The 13,218-nt window shown below is 37.4% G+C and overlaps 3 protein-coding genes across 9 annotated transcripts; 2 read left to right on the forward strand and 1 right to left on the reverse strand.

The window, feature by feature from the left end:
• On the forward strand, window positions 1-8,523 carry LOC117790284 (transmembrane protein 245). 7 transcript variants are annotated; one of them, XM_034629678.1, is made up of 9 exons: window positions 1-237; window positions 333-899; window positions 960-1,565; window positions 3,053-3,593; window positions 3,828-4,030; window positions 4,355-4,764; window positions 7,133-7,285; window positions 7,475-7,504; window positions 8,145-8,523. In XM_034629678.1, exons 2-9 carry the CDS (start codon window positions 375-377, stop codon window positions 8,308-8,310), a joined length of 2,634 nt encoding a protein of 877 aa, XP_034485569.1. In that variant the 5' UTR covers window positions 1-237; window positions 333-374; the 3' UTR covers window positions 8,311-8,523. The 7 variants fall into 7 exon arrangements, 6 of the variants coding, with proteins under 6 accessions (XP_034485569.1, XP_034485570.1, XP_034485571.1 ...); XM_034629679.1 differs by having other exon boundaries at window positions 2-237; window positions 3,840-4,030; XM_034629680.1 differs by having other exon boundaries at window positions 2-237; window positions 3,852-4,030.
• A 286-nt stretch (window positions 8,524-8,809) lies between these two features.
• Window positions 8,810-11,017, reverse strand: LOC117792896 (aldo-keto reductase family 4 member C10). Its single transcript, XM_034633205.1, has 4 exons — window positions 10,858-11,017; window positions 9,726-9,906; window positions 8,983-9,670; window positions 8,810-8,920 (listed from the first exon to the last, which is right to left on the reverse strand). The coding sequence occupies exons 1-4, from the start codon at window positions 10,927-10,929 to the stop codon at window positions 8,872-8,874; spliced, it is 990 nt and encodes a 329-aa protein (XP_034489096.1). The 5' UTR covers window positions 10,930-11,017; the 3' UTR covers window positions 8,810-8,871.
• A 514-nt stretch (window positions 11,018-11,531) lies between these two features.
• On the forward strand, window positions 11,532-13,215 carry LOC117792895 (tRNA dimethylallyltransferase). Its single transcript, XM_034633204.1, has one exon. The coding sequence runs from the start codon at window positions 11,666-11,668 to the stop codon at window positions 13,148-13,150; it is 1,485 nt and encodes a 494-aa protein (XP_034489095.1). The 5' UTR covers window positions 11,532-11,665; the 3' UTR covers window positions 13,151-13,215.
• The last annotated feature ends 3 nt before the right edge of the window (window positions 13,216-13,218 follow it).

Here is a 13,218-nt window from a genome sequence, read left to right on the forward strand (position 1 = left end):
AAACAACCCAGTCGTCAGCTGACGTCATTTGGCAATGAAAATAAACAAGATTGCGTTTTGTTTATGTGTGCCAAGTTCAAGAGAGGATTTTGAATGATCCTATAGAAGTCTAACTCCCGGACTAACGGAGTCCTCAACCCACCCATTCACTACCAGCTCAAGCAATGCAAAGGAGCTGTTGCCGGCGCTGTATAAAATTTTTGATTGAAATTGAAACAATAACAAACCAACAAACCCGTAAGTCGTCATAAACTAAAAATACTTATACGGGCGTGGTGTTCAGCCACATGGTCATCGCATTTACCTAATATGTTTGATTTATGCAATTTCAGTTCCTTGTCTAATTTAACGGAATATTTACACCGTGAATCGCCATGAACCGTTCGGATTCCATACCCATAAAACGTGATCGCTCCTTTGACAGCGTTCTCAATCGTTTGCTCCGCATGCGTTCTCAAAATCATGAGAGTTTCCGTGCGGCAATGTACAACTTTCTGATCGCAGCAGGCGTCGCTGCTTTTGTCGCCGTCTGCTTCATCCTGGGACCTTTTGTGCGCCCACTGCTTTGGGCCTTTCTCATGGGCGCTGTCTTGTTTCCATTTAAAAGGAAGCTCGCGGAGTTGCTCAACAATTGGTTTCAGCGTCTGGAGGAACGTGATTCAAATGTGCTTGTCTCGATTTGTCTGGCACCACTGGAGGCTACCGAGCATTGTGGTCGTTTATTGATCAACTGGTTGTGTCAGCATTGGCAGCTTTTGCTCTCCGGCTGCGGTGTCGCCGTCTGCATTAAACTTCTGGTCTTGTATGCTCCTAAGGACTTCTTGCTTGCCCTCTGGCACTGGCTGACCTTCTCTCACGGACTTTTTGTGCGCATCATTGGCTATCTGAATGTATATTTGGTAAGTGCATTAATTAATGATATAATAATAAGACTTTAAGAAGTGATTCTGTCTCCATAGCTGCTTGGTCTGATCGTCATCTATTTGACATCTGTTCACTTCTTCTGGACGCCCGAGAAGAGCGCGCATTTCGTCGTTGCCGGCCAGTCCATGTGGATCGCCGTTGCCGGCTATCTGTGCAGCTTTCTAGGCGCTCTTCAGGTGCCTGTCTTCCTACTCATCATGGCTTATGTGGTGGTATCCACAGCGTATCATCTGCAGACAAGCGATGACAGTGATTCCGCCACCTTTCTCGATCGTGTGCAAAAGTTATTCGACAAGAATGACTTTGAGAAATCACTGAGCAATATCAGCATCTGTCGTCGAGCTGGAGGCGAGGCAACATTGCAATCTGATGTGGAGGACATCTCCTTGAGTGACACCATTGATTCCACTGATACATTTGATGCCAAGCCCACAGAGGATACCGAAGGAGGACATCAGAGTGATACTTTCTTCAAGCTGCTGTTTTATGCTTGCCTTGGCACATTTCTCTATCGCAATATTTGGATGTTTATACTGGCGGCTGTGCCAATCTTCCTGCATTTGCTGTACACCGTGGGAACTTACACAGGAATTACCCAGTTTGTCTGCGGCAAGATTAACGATGGCTATCAAGCCTTGAGGGTGAGTGTATGAAGTAATTTAAATTGTATAAGAGTGTATTTTAATTTTATCATGAAATGTGTAAGGGTCCTCCCTTTGAAATTTCGAAAATTCTAAATTTTAAATCTCAAGTTTTCACTTTAAATCAACTCCTTATATCGTAATTAGTATAAAACAACACTTTAAACTTGATTCTAAGACCTTTAATTTTTTTGTAAAAAGTCATGCGAAATTGAAAAAAAATGTTGACTTGTAAAGTGGCTAAATACGCAGTCTGACCAACTTCAAACTGTCATAACTTGGTCAAAACTGAACCGATTTTAAAGCGGAATGTCATTTTAATCATTATTTGGCATTTCAATTCATTCTGCGTTTAAATTTTATAAAATTCTAAAAAAAAATATATTTCTCTAAATTCTACTAGATGTTGATTTCGATGCTAAGGGTCCCCCCTTTGAAATTTCGAAAATTCAAAATTTTAAATCTCAAGTTTTCACTTTTAATCAACTCCTTATATCGTAAATATTATAAAACAACACTTTAAACTTGATACTGGGACCTTTCATTTTTTTGTAAAAATTCATGTGAAATTGAACAAAAATGTTGACTTGTAAAGTTGCTAGATCCGCGGTCTGACCAACTTCAAACTATCATAACTTGATCAAAACTGAACCGATTTTCAAGCGGAATGTCATTTTGATCATGATTTGGCTTCTAAATTCATTCTGCATTTAAATTTTGTTCACTTAGAAAATTAAATTATTTTCGACCAAGATTCGATTTCGATGGTAAGGGTCCCCCCTTTGAAATTTCGAAAATTCAAAATTTTAAATCTCAAGTTTTCACTTTTAATTAACTCCTTATATCGTAATTAGTTTAAAACAACACTTTAAGCTTGATACCGGGACCTTTCATTTTTTTGTAAAAATTCATGTGAAATTGAACAAAAATTTTGACTTGTAATGTTGCTAGATCCGCAGTCTGACCAACTTCAAACTATCATAACTTGATCAAATCTGAACCGATTTTCAAGCGGAATGTCATTTTGATCATGATTTGGCTTCTAAATTCATTCTGCATTTAACTTTTGTTCATTTAGAAAATTAAATTATTTTCGATATCGATGGTAAGGGTCCCCCCTTTGAAATTTCGAAAATTCAAAATTTTAAATCTCAAGTTTTTACTTTTAATTAACTCCTTATATCGTAATTAGTATAAAACAACACTTTAAACTTGATTCTGAGATCTTTCATTTTTTTGTAAAAATTCATGTGAAATTGAACGAATATTTGGACAAAACTTTCGTCCAATTTCACATTATTTTATACAGAAAAATGGAACGTCTCAGAATTAAATTTAAAGTACTGTTTTAGACTAATTACGATATAAAAGGTTGATTAAAAGTAAAAACTTAAGATTTAAAATTTTCAAAATTTCAAAGGGGGACCCTTGGCATTAAATTCGTATTCTTGTTGTTTATTAAATTTATCTCTGTTCTCTTTTGCTAGACTTGGGCTCTGGAGCATCATTCGGCGGTACTTCCTCTGTGCCTGCCTGGAGTATTGGAGTTGAACTATAAGATTAATTGTATTGTTAGAGACTCGCTGAAATCATCTGTAGAGTCTGTCACATCCATACTCATGATCATACTCATGCTGCTCATTATCATATTTCTGAGTGTTTTCTTTTGCGTTAACATCTATTCAGAGACCATTGAGGTCGCATATCTGGGCAAAGATCTAATTAACAAGACAATCACAGATCGTCCTGAGCTAATTGATATTCTGCCCGCCAATATACAGGCGTCCATTGATGATGCGCTCGACAATGCGCACCATTATGGACGACGTAAGATTGAGACCTATATTGATGATTGGCTAGTGGATGCGGATAAGGTGCATGCCACCAAGCTCAAGGAGCAAATACTCGATGTCTGGGATAGGTTGATACAATATTGGATAGATTTTAACAAGGCGGGCACTTCATATGGTCCTCGAGTCCCTACGGATGCTTTAAAGAGCACCTTTGGCGAGATTGTCGATAATCCAGGTAAGTCCTGACTTTAACTTTTATTTATCCTTCTTGTTATCTTATCATTTGTCCAATGTTTTGAGTTGTTTTTTTTAATAATCTTATATAGCTTTTAGATTTGGCTATTTACCGTTTATATCGCTTCTTTATGGCCTAATCCTTGACATCCTGTAGTGTTTTCCGTATGCGTCTTCTCAAAATAACTCATTACATGTTGCATCTGCTAACCCAAGATTATTTATTTTAACCAAGGACATTTTAAAGAGCTAGTTTTAGTGGCAAAACAGGGCATCATTGGCTGGGCTCAGAGCAATACCCAAACCATTCTCGAGGTCGCCGAATCCTTATGGCACATCATACGCACCAATCTATCCGTCATCATGGGCGTTGCCGGCGAAATCCTTTCATTGCTGCTGTCGGGCGGACAGGCGTGCATTGAATTCATCTTGGACATGGTAAGAATTTCAGAATTATTTGTTAAGACGGCTACAACTAAATTTTATAATCTCTATAACACTTTATATAACAAATTAAGACTGAAAATTTTATAATATTATCTTATAACGGCTCAGAAAAAACATATCGAGGATTTTAGCAAACCTTGAACCGGATTTTTATCAATAAACTGAACAGTAAATTAAAATAAATAAAGTATATTAAAAAAGATGATTAAAAACATAAACGTAAATGGACTAAACAGAAAATTTTAAATAAACAAATAGTTAAATATATTTTTAAAATATAATTATTAACTTTTTCCTTTTTCCTTTCATTTCCAGATCGTATTCTTCACAGCGCTCTTCTATCTGTTGTCCAGCAGCCAGGAGAAGTACGCTCCTTTGCAGATAACCAAATATTTGGGATACTCAGCTTCGGGCATAAAGATCGCGGATGCCTTGGAGAATTCCATTACGGTTGTGCTGATATCCATGTTCAAGTGCTCCACATTTACGGGTTTGTTCACTTGGTTGGTGCACACTGTGTTTGGTGCCCGCATTGTCTTCCTGCCCTCGGCATTGGCTGCACTTCTGGCAGCTGCTCCGTTCCTGGGCAGCTATTGGTGTGCTGTGCCTGCTTTTCTGGAGCTGTGGCTGGCACAGGATCGCTTCTATGCAGGCTTGATACTGTTCCTATTACAGTTCTTTGTGCCCTCTTCCTTTGAGACGGCAATCTATGCAGATCTTAAGGGGTAAGTGATCATCTCCAAGAGATATTTTAATTATTAAAGAAATAAAAGTTTGGTATTGTTGCTTTAATTAAGCATAAACGAGTCAGGTTAAGTGCTGTGATTAGTTGGCAGCCGAGAAGTTTAACAGTTGCTATAAGTTTTTATCAGCAAAAGTCGATTTGTATAACAAAAGCAGCTCGTCTTATACTTCAATGCATTTACTTAGTTATTCAAACTTTTGCGGCTTTGTAACATAATAAATATCGTCTTTAGTTAATAACGATGTCGTTTTAATGAGTACATCGATACATGCCAGCATTTAATGGTTTCTATCGATACTTCCTTCAAAATAAAAGTGTAGTTGCAATCGATATGACGTAGAATACACTTCGATAAGTTGCATCTGTTGTATATCGATACTATGTAAACAGATGTTTGGTCTCTTCTAAAAATCTGCATAAAATAATAAAAAAATTACGAAATGGATGAAGTTTGCCGTTGTTGCACGATGAACTGCACCACACTGGAGAATATATTTGCCGAGCGGGAGCAAACAACGAACAATGAGCCACTTCTTATTGTTATGCTGGAATATTGTACGAATTGTGAAATCAGGGAATCGGATTCATTGCCTCAAAACATATGTGGACCCTGTAGATTGGCTGCTAAAAGTGCATATGAATTCAAAATGAGATGCGAGCAAAGTCAGCAATATTTTAGGGAACTCTTCAGCGAATGTGACCAGAAGCCCAACATCGAGGAGCTGACGACAGGCGATTGGTGCCTAACAGAAAGTCCCTTTGAGGAGGTTTGCATAAAAGCAGAGCAGGATGATACTGTGGATAACCAAGATATTTTTGAGATCTGTGAAGTTGACGCAATGAAAGAAGAACTGAAGAACGAGGACAGTGAGGGAAACTCAACAACAGCAGAACAAAACTGCGAAAGGAGTCCTAGTAAACCTCGTAGAGTGAATCTTGAGGAGAGCGAAGAGCGTCCCTTTAAATGTCATCTTTGTTCAGCGAAATTCCGGAAAGATGCTTATTTAAGAAAACACATTGGGCTGCACATTGGCGAACAGCCACAGAGCTCCAAGACCTTTAAGACTCACAAATCCGTAGATAAAGTTAAACAGGATCACAAGTGTCAATATTGTCCAATGTACTTTGTGCGAAACACAGATCTTACAAGGCACATTTCCCATGTGCACGGCGAGAAGCCATTTCAATGTCCCGAGTGCTTTAAATACTTTGCCACAGCAGTCAATTTGAGACTACATGGCAAAGTTCACAACAAGCAAACGGAATTCAAGTGTTCCAATTGCTCAAAAATCTTTGGCAAAGAGTTTCTTCTCATGCGGCATATAAAACGGGTGCATGTTGATCCTAAACCTCATGGTTGTCCCTCTTGCAGCAAGAGATTTGTGTCAGTGAGTTCTCTACAAAAGCACTTGCCACAACATTCTGACGAGCGTCCCTACAAATGTGATCAGTGTCCGAGGGCATTTAAATCCTCCGATGTTCTGAGGGGTCACCAGGTGATGCATTCGGACGAACGACCCTTTCAATGTGTCCACTGTCCAATGGCTTTTAAACTTGTTTTCCATTTAAAAAGGCACATTAAAATATTGCACAAAAAAGAGAATGCCAATTCCGAAGATTCTTAATTTCCTAGTGAAATCTATCTATCTTAGCAATAATATTAATATAACATATTAAACACAATATATTTGTGTTAAATTATTTAAATGCTTTAAAATTTTTATATGTATATAACTAATGGAATTTATTAATTAAGGTGCAATTATATTATTAATAAGAGATTTTGAATAAAAAATATAAAAAACTAATATAAAAACAATTTGAATTACAAACTTAGTTAAGTCTTTTAACGATATCTACAAGATGGGGTAATATTATTTGAATATCCGGTCAAATTCTTTCAATCACAATTAGTAGTCTATTATTGTTAAAGAGAAAATACTGTGCATATAATTTTTAGAATCATTAAAGCACATTTGCTATTTCGTAATCTAACAACTAATGAAAAATGTAATTACAAATTCCAATTATATCAAGACAATTAGGGAGATTTTTAATGGCCTTTTCATTCAAGGCTTCCTTAGTCACAGCTAATTAGTTTGACATTAATTGAAATGATCATTTTACTAAAATTTACATTATATTGGAACTTAAAGTTGCGAACTTTATTTGCCTGTCGAAGCAGGTAATTTCGGATATTGACCTTCTATTTTTATTAGAAATTAATTTTAGGGACTAGAAAATTCTTTGGAATAGTATATATAGAAATGCAGAGAAATGCGTATTATTATATAAGATTTTGTTTATAGCTATAATCTTATCACAATGGAACTTCTTATTTTATTTAGTGGCGGACACCCCTATCTCAATGGTCTGGCGATAGCTGGCGGAATGTATTGGATTGGCTGGCAAGGAGCCATCTTTGGTCCCCTCATGCTGTGCTTCTTCATCGGTCTCTTCGAGGTGGCCACCCTGGCCATGAGAACGAGCCAAGAGCCTAGGTATGTTTGGAGATCAAGTTAGTTTTACATTTGTTTGCATGCAAGTTAAGAAACTTTTATCAAAAATAAACCGCAGCCTACGGATTTAAGTAAGTTTTTCTGTTTCTAGAATTTACTATGCTTTTTCTTAATTAGTATTAATATTTTTAAAAGTATTATGTTTTCATTGTTAAGTTTAATGTCTTGCAGGCGCAGTTCGGATGAGGAGACGCGCACTACGTGAGTTGGATTAAGGAAGATTGAAACACTACGAATTTCCTCTTATACTCGAAATGCAATCTAACAAATCAATTAGCCAAGTTAATGAACTAACTAATAATTGTCATCACAGTTTATCCAGTTTAAGTTTCCAGTTTTACTTATATTAATATTTGATGCATCGCTTTGTTTCTATTTTGTACTAAATTTTAAAGTATACAAAAATACGATTCCGTCTTGAAATCTCGGTATTAAAATTAATCAACTTAAATAACTAATATCATATAAGACTTGATACTCTTGAAAAGCTTAAAAAAACAGCTTAATCCTTGAAGCTTTAGCATTTAATGTCCTTATCATACTTTTCAAGGGTATTTACGCTTCGATCAGCCGAAGATAGCTTTTTAGTTGTAGTATTAATCACAAAACTCTGTTTGACTTTTTTTTATGTATATAATGAAAGAATTTCTGTTTAAAGCTTGACTCTAAAAACCGCAAAACCGGTTTGAATGCAAGAACGTACCTTATTTTGTGCTCGCTACAAATGTGATTTGTTTAAGCTTAAGTTTAAAGTTCCGTTGCAAATAAATGTCATTTACCTACTAACAAAAAAATATGTGCTTTTCTATGAGCCCAGTTAATTGGAAAGTTCTATTTGCAGTCAAAAACTTGTTTCGTTGAGCGAGAAAAATGAATATATTGAGAAAGAAAAACCCGAAAATGATGTTACGATTAGTCGACTTGAGGAAAAGCGCGTGGGAAAACCTGTTGTGCTGAAAATCATAACAAGAATGCTGCAGCCGTTGGATACAAAGAAAACCAGTTGAAACAAATTTACTAATTTTCTTTTATTGCATAAAAAAAAACTGAAGTATTTGATTTTTGAATATTAGCATGGGATGATGCTAGACACTGAAAGAAATTACATATATATAAAAGAATAAATTACTCTGCTGAAAATCATATAAAAATTACTGTTGCCGTGAAATTCAAAGTAAAGGGAAACGTATAGACTAAAAATCTTGAAATTCTTTCGAATAAAAAAGGGTCTTTCTTTTTGATCAAAATATATTTTGTTGAAATAATAAAATTTTTATTTAAAAATCAAAGCATATCTTTTATAGCATTAATTTAAAATAGATTTTTTAAATTAAATTTAAATTACATTATTTTTTAAATATTTACTTTTTAATAAGATCAAAAAGATGAGTTAAAATAAATGTTTAATTATAAAAGAGTATATCTAAAAGAATATATCTAAGATTTCCCAATTCCTTCAGATAATTTTTTTTCAGGTAACATAACATTATTTTAAACTCTGTGATCTCTGGTTAAAATACATTGATTCCATTTCTTTTATTACATAAAAATATATCAGAGTATTCAACTTAGTTGGTGTATTGATTTTTGAATGTGAACTCGGGATGACGTTCGATACTGAAAGAAATTAGAGTAAAATGTATCAAAAATATAATATATTATTTTTTTAGTTGTTTTACCCGTGGAAAAAGGCAAAGTCACAGACGCGTATGTTCTTGTCCAGCGCAGATAGCTTGGCCACTTCCTCCTCCGTCAGCTTAAAGTCGAAGACATTGAAATTTTGCTTTAAGCGATCGGGATTTGTGCTCTTTGGAATGGCCACATTGCCAGTTTCGATGATCCAACGGAGCAGCACCTGGGCAGGTGTCTTGCCATGTGATGCCGCCATCTCCTTCACCTCGGGAATATCCATTAAATCGGGCAAATCGCGTACAAGATTAGCGCCAGCATTGAACTTGGCAATTCCCTTGGAGCCCAAAGGAGCATAAGCCGTTATAACCACGTTCTTCGACTTGCAGAAATCAACCAGATCCCGTTGTTGCAAATAAACATGATGTTCAATTTGATTAGTTGCTGGTGGAATTTTGCAATTCTTCAAGAGACGCGCCACTTGCTCCTTGCTGAAGTTGGAGATGCCAATGGACTTGGTTAAACCATTCGCCACGAGCTTCTCCATCTCCAGCCAAGTGGCAGCATGATCGGTTGATACATCGGGGATCATGAGACCTTCCTCATCCACCTTAAAGCTGCCATCCTCATTGATAAACACTGTGAATGGGGTATGGATGAGGTACATGTCCACATAGTCCAGCTGCAGATCGGCCAATGATTTCTTAATAGTTGGTTCCACTTCATGGGGGCGATTAGCTGAGGGTGGATAGGGGTTAATAATGCTACTTTGAGGGTTAAATCAGCTGCTTACCAATCGGTGGCAGCTTGGTCACAATGAACAGCTCTTCTCGCTTCACTTTGCCGGCATCCAGCCAACGCTTGAGGACACGTCCAATTGCCTGCTCATTGCCATAAACTGGCGCCGTGTCGATGTGTCTATAACCCGCCTCCAAAGCTTGATCAATTGCGGTTTCGATTTCCTCATCGGAGGCCTGTTAATGATGTTGATCATGATGACAATGCGGTTTACTTAATTATTTATTATTATACACTATGTCGAGGGTTTATTACATTTATTGAAAAGAACAAAAATACGACGTTTGAGTTAATGATGACGAAATATACCTCAAATCCTGTTCTATATTGATATCTTCTATATTTTTCATGTGAGAGTTGAAAGAATTCTTGTTTTTACTGCCAGATAGTATAAAAATGAAAACTTAAAATGAACTTTTTTTTTCGAAATGTCGTTTTTAGAGTTATGACAGTCTTGTAGTTAATGAGCCATATATTACTGATCTCGGATCTCTGAGATTGTAAGAGCTATAAACACTAAATTTGGAATGTAGGAAACAATTGTAATGCTAGACAATTGAGTTTAAGAACACATTGTAAGTATCTAAGTACTAAGTAGGAACCAGAGTATCTCATAGTCAAGCATTCTCTAAACTAAATATTTTTCAATCGCTTTTTTTTAATGATATTACAAACAATCACGTCTCTTATTCCCGTCTTTAATTACACTCGAATTGCATACAGTGGAATCATCAGTCTACTCTTTGAATATTTAGAGAAAGTCGACCCATTGTGAAGATCGATTTGTTTGAAGTACTGGAAAACCGGTCAGCTGCTGCATTTCAATTCCATTCCCAGCCCCCTTCCAGCGAACAGACAAATGACGTGACACCAAAATTCTCATTTTGTAAGAACTAACTAATTAAATATATGTATGTAAAGTTATATTTAGCATGACACGCATAGAGCATATTGATTTTAGGGAATTATATGCTTAACAACTACTAAATTATTGATAACAACAATTTCATCATACCAACTAAATAATATACATATATTGTAAAGTTGTATTTAGCATGTCACGCATAAGGCATATTGATTTCTAAATTATTGATAACATTAATGATATTTTTTGTATTTATGATTACCTGCCATGTGCCAATGCCAATGATTGGCATTTTCTCACCATTGTTGAGTGTCAAGAACTGTGTGTTAGCCATTTTCTATTTAAAAAATCACTTGTTGAATTTGTTTTTGAGATAAAGCTGAGCGAATACAACTGTTCTCACTGAATACTAAGACTGCAATGACGGCAAGGGCAGCTCGCTTTGCCGGCAAGTACAAAAGCTTTAGCAAAGCTTTTTAGTATCGCGCACTATGGGTGAACTGGAGCTTTGACAAAACAAAAAACTCACCAAGATATAAAGAAAACTGTACTTATATACGCAATCTAGGCATATATGTGAATTTTAGTACAAATACAAGGTGCTTAATTAGTTGTGGTTTAAATTTTAAAGAAAAAATTTACAAATTGCCAATTTGAATAATGTTAAAATTTATGTTAAAAATGCCGCAATGATAACATAGTACTGTTAAACGATAGTGGCAGTTCAGATTTAAGTAATCGATAGCAGAAGTGCAGCGTTATCGATAGTACCGGAACTCTGAACATTGCGGGTATTTTTATTGTAAGTTAAATACAAACGTAAAGGCTATAAGAGTTGGTTTATAATTTATTTAAGTGTGTATTATGTGTGTCTTCCATTGCTTTCAATGAAATTATTGAGCGGACTCTGTTTAATCGAAGCAACAGGTAGTTCATGCGCACGCAGCACGTGTTGCAAACGTGAGAGCAAACGCTGCTTCTGTCTCTGTCGCACTCGCTTGAATTTGTGAGAGGACAGGAAAACATTCGCAGCTTGATTTAAATTGAATTTAATTAAATAAAGGTTGAAAATGTTACGCAAAGTGCCGCTAATAGTCATACTAGGCTCAACGGGCACTGGAAAGACGAAACTATCGCTTCAACTTGCTGAACGCTTTGGCGGCGAAATAATTAGTGCAGATTCCATGCAAGTCTATACAAATCTGGACATAGCGACAGCGAAGGCAACAAAGGAGGAACAGTTAAGGGCCAAGCATCATCTGTTGGATGTGGCAACGCCAGCGGAGCCCTTTACAGTGACACATTTTCGCAATGCAGCATTGCCAATAATTGAACAGCTGTTGGCCAAGTCGAAACCGCCAATTGTGGTTGGCGGCACGAATTACTACATTGAATCCCTGCTGTGGGACATACTGGTGAATACCCAGGAGCAGCAGATAATGGGAGTAGCTGATCAACAGTTGACAACTGAGCAAATGTTCGACATGACAACATTGGAGCTGCATCAACATCTGAGCAGCATCGACGCCAGCAGCGCCAATCGAATTCATCCCAACAATCGTCGCAAGATCGAGCGTGCCATTGAAGTATTCCAAAGCACCGGGCAGACCTTGACAGCCAAGTTAATGGAGCAACGTCAGCAGCCAGGTGGCAATCGTCTTGGCGGTCCACTACGTTATCCACATACGATTCTCCTCTGGCTGCGTTGTCAGCAGGATGTGTTGAATAATCGTCTGGATGGACGTGTGGATGGCATGTTGCAACAGGGTCTGCTTAAGGAGCTGCGACAGTTCCACAACAGCTACGCGGATGTCACAGTGCAGGCGTATACCAAAGGTGTGCTCCAAACCATTGGCTACAAGGAGTTTGTGCCGTATTTGCTAAAATACAAACAAGAGCAGGATGACAGCTTACAGGAGTATCTTCAAACTCATCAATATCAGTTGCCCACCAAGCAACAACTCCTGACTATGGAAGGAGAACTTGCGGAAAGTCTTCAATTGCTTAGCAGCTGCTGTGATGAACTCAAGCTGGTGACGCGTCGCTACTCCAAGAAGCAGCTCAAGTGGATCAACAATCGCTTTCTGGCCAGCAAAGATCGTCAAGTGCCCGATCTCTATGAGTTGGACACGAGCGATGTGAATTCCTGGCAAGATTGCGTATACAAAAAGGCTGAAAGCATTATTGAGAGCTATCGACTGGACGAGATTACTGAGATTGCGCCCATGCCAAAGCGTATACATCCTGGCGCCGGTCTAAATGAGGAGACGAGCAACTTTTGTGGCATTTGTGAGCGTCATTTCATAGGCGAATATCAGTGGGAATTGCATTTGAAGTCAAATAAGCACAAGCGACGCAGGGAATCAAAGAGACGCAAGGAAAGAGAGGCATCAGAAGGGGAGAAGAGAGTGAAGATGGAACTGAAGACAGCAACGAAGACGGAGACGGGAACTGAGACGGTTGCAACTCAGATTCAAAGCCCTGAAGATAGAGGAGCAGATGGAGCAGAAGACGAGGGCACATCAATCTCAAATTCAGACCCCAATCGAAGCTGATAGCAGCTGTAAAGGCGACGACACTTGAGTAATAAATATAATCTATTTACGTCTACAAAACCTGAGAA

This window comes from Drosophila innubila (genome assembly GCF_004354385.1).
Source record: "Drosophila innubila isolate TH190305 chromosome 3R unlocalized genomic scaffold, UK_Dinn_1.0 2_E_3R, whole genome shotgun sequence".
NCBI classification, from domain to species: Eukaryota; Metazoa; Arthropoda; class Insecta; order Diptera; family Drosophilidae; genus Drosophila; species Drosophila innubila.

Bases quoted from the DNA above. Each gene is read 5' to 3' on its own strand.
- LOC117790284 (XM_034629678.1), top strand. From the start codon at position 375: ATGAACCGTTCGGATTCCATACCCATAAAACGTGATCGCTCCTTTGAC. The intron at 1,566-3,052 runs GTGAGTGTATGA...CTCTTTTGCTAG, and splicing joins ATGGCTATCAAGCCTTGAGG to ACTTGGGCTCTGGAGCATCA. The intron at 7,505-8,144 runs GTGAGTTGGATT...TTCTATTTGCAG, and splicing joins GATGAGGAGACGCGCACTAC to TCAAAAACTTGTTTCGTTGA.
- LOC117792895 (XM_034633204.1), top strand. From the start codon at position 11,666: ATGTTACGCAAAGTGCCGCTAATAGTCATACTAGGCTCAACGGGCACT.
- LOC117792896 (XM_034633205.1), bottom strand. From the start codon at position 10,929: ATGGCTAACACACAGTTCTTGACACTCAACAATGGTGAGAAAATGCCA. The intron at 9,671-9,725 runs GTAAGCAGCTGA...ATCCACCCTCAG, and splicing joins GACCAAGCTGCCACCGATTG to CTAATCGCCCCCATGAAGTG. The intron at 8,921-8,982 runs GTAAAACAACTA...AATTTCTTTCAG, and splicing joins GACTTTGCCTTTTTCCACGG to TATCGAACGTCATCCCGAGT.